The 8495-nt window shown below is 39.7% G+C and overlaps 1 protein-coding gene across 2 annotated transcripts in view; it reads left to right on the forward strand.

Moving 5' to 3' along the window:
- LARP4 (La ribonucleoprotein 4) overlaps positions 1 to 3567 on the forward strand; it is a 41555-nt gene extending 37988 nt beyond the window's left edge. For both annotated transcript variants that reach the window (XM_040425897.1, XM_040425898.1), the window contains one exon: positions 658 to 3567. In XM_040425897.1, the coding sequence (XP_040281831.1) occupies positions 658 to 996 (339 nt within the window). In that variant the 3' untranslated portion in view covers positions 997 to 3567. The remainder of the gene's footprint in view (positions 1 to 657) is intronic.
- The last annotated feature ends 4928 nt before the right edge of the window (positions 3568 to 8495 follow it).

Genomic DNA, 8495 nt, shown 5'->3' on the forward strand with positions numbered 1-8495 from the left:
ATATTATAGACTACCTTGGGGGCTGCGTTCACATGTAGCAGAAGATTGGCGAGCAGCATGCGTTTTACTTCAAATTGCTGTAGTTTTTAAATGTGTTTACTGACTGTTTTTAAAAGTGAACTGTTCTAAATCAAACAGCCAAAAGAGCAATACAATACACACTGTTTTGATGTATTCACAACGCGTGAACTCTAAAGCCATATAGGCTGTCACCAGCGACCTCCCTGTCCAACTGTTGGATAGACACTCCGTTCCAGAGTTCTATCTTTTCCTAATATGCAAATTAGACATATGGTGCAACAAGGGCATCACCATAGCTCTTAATGCGCCCAAGCTCTGCTCCTTTCTGTGGAACTTGGCTGCAACAAGATCAAATGTGACCCTCATTGCACCAAAGGCCTAACTTGCATATTAAGTAAGTATTCTAGTTCGAGAACGGAGCCTCAGATCATCAAAGGAAAAACAGCTATGTCTCTATGAAAACAGTTGGATAGGGAGGTTGCTGGTTTAATCTATTTGTTAGATATATTCTAAAAGCACCAACATGTGAGGGTAGTTGTGTTAATCTATTCTGCAATATCCATCTTCTGTTCGGTCAGCCTGACTTGTCCTTTTAATGCCATGTGTTCACGATTACAACCATCTTTTTGTCTCAAGGAACCACGAAAACTAAGTTACGCTGAGGTATGTCAGAGGCCTCCCAAGGAACTTGCACCAGCTCCAGTGCAGCCACTTCGAGAGCTTCGTACAAATATAGCATCACCTGCCAAAAATGAAGAAACCTCTACTCCTCCGGAAAAAGGTTCTGAAAAGACCCATGAGAAGGTTGAAGGAAAAGTAAAAGAATCTCCTGGCCACCGAAGCAATGGGACACCCCGAGGTGGTGCTGGGAAAATCAGGGAACAGAGGCGCCAGTTTGTACGCAGGTCTTCACCTCAGGGAGCAGCAAGACGTAATGGCAAGGAGCAATATGTGCCACCAAGATCACCAAAGTAAAAACTTTGTTTAACCATGAAATCAGACTGACATCAAAGAAAGAAAAAAGACTTACATGGAAATGGTCATCATTTATGTTGATCACTTTGTACAAAGTGGCCGTAATGGAACCAAGCTTTCATCTCAGATTAGTATTTTGAGGTGGTAGCGTGGTTCAGATACGACTTAAAAAAGAAAATGACCTATAAAAATAGGATTTTTTTGTATATTTTTTTTTTTTTTTTTTGGGAGGGGGGGGGAGGGGATCAGATCTGTGGGATTTTTTTTTTTTTGTTGTTGCAGAAGTTACCTGCTCTATCATTTTTCAGGGTTGTGTCATAAACCTAGAAGACTCTCGGTCGAAGAGGGGAAAAGAAAATATTTTTGAGAAATAGATCTGTTAAAAAAAAAGTAAACAAAAAAAATAGAAATTTAAAATTAATTTTTTTAATCTATTTAAGGCTTTGCTGGTAGTATGTGTATGCCATTTTGGCCTTGAAGTGGAAAAAAAAAGGTGCAGTGTGTGGTCAGTGTGTTATGTAACTGTGGCCAGATGCTGTTTTGTCACAGATTATAAAACTGAATGTACAGCTATACTGTCTATTAGCTCGAAATTTAGTTTGTCTTTTGACCTTACTAAAGTTTCTTTTGAAGCTGTTTACCTGTCAAGCCAGAATTTTTTGGAAGATAACAGAAGCTTAGCTATAGCAATGGCATGTGTGTCTGTAATCAGAGTTCTCTCATACGTGCTATATATTTTTTTTCTCCGTCTCGAGCATGGTTTTCACATTAGCAGTGTTAATCCGTGAATCCATGCGGTGTATATGTATGTCGTCTTTAAAGGGCTATGCATAACTGATATGATCTCACCTACTTCTCACTGGGCTTATTGTTCTTTATCTGTGACAAGCCTGTGGGGTCTTTTTTCATAGATTTCTAGTAAACTGATGCAATCTCTCCCACCATTTGTAAAAAAAAAAAAAATCCATACATTGAGATTTTTTTTTCTTGTAGCCTTCGTAAAATTGGTGACTACAGTCATGATAGAAGGCATCAGAACTGAACTAGTTTTCTATTGAAATTTTTGGTTTCGCTTCATTATTCAAACTTGTACAAATCTGTCTAAAGCTTGTCTGCTGTTTCATAGTCTTCATTACGTTATATTCCTCTGTATAAAATTAGTCAGGTTTGTGTGAATTATTATTTTTCTTTTTCAAATCAATAACTTTTTCAAAACTTTAAATCCCATCTCGATTGCACCATTCACTGCTATTTTTGTATGTCCGGGCCTCTTTCTGTGCGAGGTCTGCACGTCGACTGAAATTGACTTGGGAGCACTCGTATCGTGCTAGTTACACAGAAGCGACGGGACCCGTTTTCTCATTAATCACTGGAATGGGTCCCATCTTAGCCTTTTTATCTCGTTCTAGTCTAAATCTGGAAATGTGAATGCAGTGCATTTAATCCTATTCTTGTGGAAATAGGATACGAGTATTTCTTAATTGTACTATATATAATTTTTTTCTTTTTTTTTTTTTTTTCTAGATGTAAAATAAATTATCATTGATTGTGACTTGCAGAAATCTTATTATGTAAGTTGATTTAATATGTGAAATTGAAAGGATGGCTCTGTGTTGTGTATAGCATATTATAATTTTTTCCTTCAGACTTCCAGCTCATGTACAGAAATGCCGATAAATGTGTGGAAATGTTGGCTTTCAGTATAAGTGCTACATAAGGCTCTGATCTCCATAACAAAGTATTTATTTTAATTTTTTTGCGCAAGATATTTTGCTGGCTTTTTTTTTGTGTGAACTGGGGCTATCAAAGTATAACTAGGGCTGTAAAAGTATCTAGGTTATGAACTAGAAATGCAGTATGTTGCATGACAAACGTGCAGCCTTTGCGGCTGATTACTAACGCAAGCATATCCTCACATTCATACTCTGAAAATCTGATTATGACTTAAGCCATTAACAATCTTCAATACTGTATTTTTTGATTGTCCCTTTTTAATCAGTATCTGATATACTTGCCTGTAGCTACCTTTGGCTTATTTCTTAGCATACAATGTTATTACCTAGTCCCATTGGTGAGCATGTTCCAAAAAAGTACAGGGCGTTTTTGTTTGGTATTTGGAATAATTTTTTGATATATATTTTTTTTTTTTGCTGTTTTTAACATAAAAAGAAAAATTGCCTTTATTCAAAGTAATGATCCTACCACTATTAATACACTATTAGACTGCAAACTGCTTAACATTGTATAATTAATATCTAAAATGGTGTGCTATATAACATTCCTTCTCTAACTAGATATGCTGGCAGAGTAGTTTGTGATTTACGATCTGCTTAAAGTGAAATGACATGAAAACTGTATCACTTCAGATACCCAGAAACACCTTTTTGGCGAGTGTGATAAATCCGTGTGTTTTTTTGTTTTTTTGTTTTTTTTTTTTTTGTTTTTTTTTAGCTGTCTGTGGAAACTGCACTAGTGTAGAGTAGTTGCTTTTTGGTTTTATTCCTTTTTTTATTATACATTTTTATTTTTGTTTTTCTCCAGTTTCTTTTGAGTTTTATTCTAGAATATTTACACGTGTGTTTCCGCCATAATGCAACTTTTTGTTCTGTATATTGTGTTGTCAGGGCGTCCTTTACTGTGGTACCATGTTTTCAACTTTTTGTGTTTTTGACGATCAAGGAAGAGTTTGTCTTGAATCTGGAACATTAGAATTTTTTATTTTTATTTTTTGTCCCGTAAAACATCACCTTCTGGCACTTATAAATCTGCTTGTTACAAAAACTAAATTGTACCAGAAACCTATCTTTTTAAGCTGAACTGTGAGAAAATGTATCTACATCCTTTTACCTGGTGATTATAACTTGCCTTGGCATTTTCAGTCATGGGTCTTTTTAGTCCAAATAAAACATACTCCCCACCCCCAATTGTTCCAGTTTATTGTCCTAATTCAACATTGTAAAGTAGGGTTCATGCTTTAAATGTATGTGTGTTTGTATTCTATTCTGGACATTGCCAAGGTGCTACGAAATATTGAAATACCAGATTTAGAAGAATAAAGCTGATTTAAAGGGTAAAGTCTGATATATAATTTCCTTCGAGCTGTCAACTTATGATATTTCAAAGTGGATTTCATAAAACCAAACCTAAACACATTGGGCAAGATTTATGAAACTGACAAAAAGAAAAACCTCTTGCCCATAGCAATCAATCTCCGCACAGCTTTCATGTTGTATTCTGCTCTTGGGAAACTAAAGCAGTGCTGTAATTGGATGCTATGGCCAACAAAAATGAATTTGTCTAACATTTATCAAAAATCTGCCCGTAGGGCAACTTATATTTTTGAAGTTCTCCACCTAAATGTACTTCTAATAACCATGCCTTGATCTTACCACTGTAGTGAATCTGCCTCTACCACTTTTTTTTTTTTTTTTTTCTTTCCTTTCCTGGCTGTATAGTACCTGAAAGATGGGCACACCATAGGATCAGGACATTTACATCATACATTAGGCCCAGGCTTTACTGCGACCTTTTGTAGTAGAATGGATTGATTTTAACTGTTACAAGACTGTATAGACCTCATGCATTCCTTTAAACTGTTTGATAATTTAAAATTTAATCAGTAGCCTTACAAAAAGTTGTGTTGTAGCCCTAGCCACTAAATTTGCATATGTTTGGTCATAAGGGCTTATTTAAACAATCTGTCGGCAGTTTTATGGTGTCCTAACTAAGGCCTCTTTCACACTTGCGTTGTCCGGATCAGTCGTGCACTCTGTTTGCCGGAAGTGCCTGCCGGATCCGTAACACTGCAAGTGAACAAAGCATTTGAAGACGGATCCGTCTTCAAAATGCGTTCAGTGTTACTATGGCAGCCAGGACGCTATTAAAGTCCTGGTTGCCATAGTAGTAGTGGGGAGCAGTATACTTACCGTCCGTGCGGCTCCCGGGGCGCTCCAGAATGACGTCAGGGTGCCCCATGCGCATGGATGACGTGATCCATGCGATCACATCATCCATGCACGTGGGGCGCCCTGGCGTCACTCTGAAGCGCCTCGGGAGCCGCACGGACGGTAAGTATACTGCTCCCCACTACACTTTACCATGGCAAACAGGACTTTAGCGTTCTGGCAGCCATGGTAACCATTCAGAAAAAGCTAAACGACGGATCCGGCAATGCGCTGAAACGACGTTTAGCTTAAGTCCGGATTAATGCCTTTCAATGGGCATTAATTCCGGATCCGGCCTTGCGGCAAGTGTTCAGGATTTTTGACCGGAGCAAAAAGCGCAGCATGCTGCGGTATTTTCTCTGGCCAAAAAACATTCCGGTCCGGAACTGAAGGCATACTGATGCATCCTGAACGGATTTCTCTCCATTCAGAATGCATTGGGATAATCCTGATCAGGATTCTTCCGGCATAGAGCCCCGACGACGGAACTCTATGCCGGAACAGAACAACGCAGGTGTGAAAGAGCCCTAAGGGTAACATAAACTAGTGATGGGTCTCCTTAGCAAAATGCTGGGTCACTTTCTTTACCAAAATCTTGTGTTCAACAGCTCCAGTGCATTCTGATGAGTCCTGAATAGGCTTCTAATTTTCTTCGCCCCCTGCTGCTGGTTCGGTTGAAGAAAAAAAACTAGTTCCGGGGTCGGAGAAAGCCAGAAGCTCATGAATATCAGGACTCATTGGTATGCGCTGAAGCTGTTAGAACCTAGCAGCATAAAACTGGTGACAGTTCACTTTAAGCTGAATTCTGATCAAACTGAGAACTTTAATTTAAGGGAAGCTGTCAAAAGAAAATGCAGTGTAAGTGCTCGTTCACACGACCGTGCCATTTTTTTTTTTTTTTTTGTGGTCCACAAATTGTGGATCCGCAAAACACGGATGGCGCCCGTGTGCCTTCTGCATTTTGCAGAACGGAACAGGAGGACTATTATAGAAATTCCTATTCTTGTCTGCAAAACGGGCATGAATAAGAAAGGACTCATAATTTTTGCGGGGCCACATGATGGAGCAACGGATGCGGACAGCACACAGAGTGCTGTCCGCATCTTTTGCGTACCCATTAAAATGAATGGTTCCGTATGTGGAACGCAGAAAACTGCCAATATACAGAACGCAAAATACGTTAGTGTGAACGAGCCCTTATCTTTAGACATGTTATAGACCAGAAGGAGCCGAGCAGACTGTGACAGGTTCTCGTTTAATCTCACAAATTGAGATAGTTCATACAGTTATTTTTTTTTACTATAAAACCATATAATCAGTCTGCTCGGCTCCTTCTGCTCTATAACATGTCTAAAGATAAGGGCTCGTTCACACTAACGTATTTTGCGTTCTGTATATTGGCCGTTTTCTGCGTTCCGCATACGGAACCATTCATTTCAATGGGTACGCAAAAGATGCGGACAGCACTGTGTGCTGTCCGCATCTGTTGCTCCATCATGTGGCCCCGCAAAAATTGAGTCCTTTCTTATTCATGCCCGTTTTGCAGACAAGAATAGGAATTTCTATAATAGTCCTCCTGTTCCGTTCCGCAAAATGCAGAAGGCACACGGGCGCCATCCGTGTTTTGCGGATCCACAATTTGTGGACCACAAAAAAAATGGCACGGTCGTGTGAACGAGCACTTACACTGCATTTTCTTTGTGACAGGTTCTCGTTTATTCTCACAAATTGAGATAGTTCATACAGTTTTTTTTTTTTTTTTTTTTTTTACTATAAAACCATATAATCAAAGAAAATGCAGTACAGTCTGTAGGCAGCATGTTACAGAGCAGAAGGAGCTGAGCAAATTTTATATATAGTTTAATGGGAAAAGATTCAGTAAAATTATTAGGGTTTTGAGTTTTTTTTCTGATGACCTATCTGATCAGTGGGGGTCTGACACACAGGACCTCCTTTGATCAGCTGTTTGAGAAGGCTGCCTTCTCACAGCTTACAAACAGAGCATTACGTTGTATAGCAGCTGTGCTTGGTACCATGCTTGGCCCCATTCACTTGAATGGGGCTAACCTGCTCCTAGGCCTCGTGAATGATGCACATGACATCACTGGCCTATGGAAAAGCAGAGAGCGCCGCACCGCTGCTTTCGTGAACAGCTGATCGGCGGGGGGTCCCAGGTGTCAGACTCCTACCAATCAGATACTGAAGCCCTATTCATTGGTTAAAAAAAATAATCAGAAAAACCCTTTAAATCTGTGCTCATTGTGCGCTTAGGAGTCATGTGGGCAGTCCAAACTAGTAGTTGACAACTAACTTTGACGACTACCTCTTCATGACTGTATACAATCACTGATCTGGGCCATCCATATGACTTCTAAGCCCAGAATGATCAGATATTTTATATTACTGAATCTTTTACTGTAAAACTATATATCAATCTGCTCAGCTCCTTCTGATCTTTATCATGCTGCCTACAGACTGTACTGCATTTCATGGTGACGGGTTCCATTTAAATGTTTGTTTGAGCTCTCAGAAATGCAGAGGTTGAGGGCTAGAGAACAAGACCAGATCCAAGAAAGGTCATCAGCACTTAGAACTTTTTTTTAATTAAATATTTTTGTCTTTTCAATAACATATTAAGAACAAGAGTAAACCCCCCCAACTCCCCATCCCATAGTCCTGTGACCAATAAAGTCCAGAGTCCATGAATCCAGAAACGAGTCCAGCAGTAGATCAACATGTACAATCATATGCACAGTGTGCCCTATATCCCGATTCACATCCCATATATGTCTCATAAACACACTCATCCTGGTAGTACATGACATCCAGTCACTCTACCGTCATACCTTTCTAGCGCGTCAGCTATAGCAACAGTACAACAACACATTGTGTTTGACCTAGGGCAGTGGTGGCAAACCTATGGCACGGGTGCTAGAGGCAGCACTCAGGGCACCCGCGCCCTGGGACAAGTCTATGGTGTACCAATATGCCTTAGACTTTTGCTGCCATTCATCAGCGCAGGGTGCACTATGAATGGCACAGGCAGCGCATTGAATGTAGGCAGGGTATTATAGATAAATCGCATTGAAGACATACTATATTGGTATTCATTGCCATTGCAGTGTTGGTACTTTGCGATAAGTGGGTGGTAGGGTTGCAGTTTGGGCACTCGGTCTCTAAAAGGTTCACAATCACTGGCCTAGGGGGATGGCTATATCTGTAATGCTGCATCCAGGAAAACAAGACTGTCGCAAATGTTTTGATGGAGCCTCTCTTGTGATAAACCTACTTCTCCATTTGAACCAAATTGTGTACTCTAGCCACCAGTTCATGTATCGTCGGTGGTGTTTTGTCTATCCAGTGGAATACTATATTTTTCCTAGTTTGATATAGGATCCGCCCAATAGCAGCTTCTTTTTTTTTTTGCCATTCCCGGCAAGATCTCAAAATATCTTAGTACACATGGTAAGGGTGCAACATCTAGGCTTACATCAAAGACAGTTTATTAGTTCTATGACCTCTGTCCAATACCATCTCAGTCTGACAATTCCATAT

Source organism: Bufo bufo, chromosome 3, assembly GCF_905171765.1.
Source record: "Bufo bufo chromosome 3, aBufBuf1.1, whole genome shotgun sequence".
Lineage (NCBI taxonomy): Eukaryota > Metazoa > Chordata > Amphibia > Anura > Bufonidae > Bufo > Bufo bufo.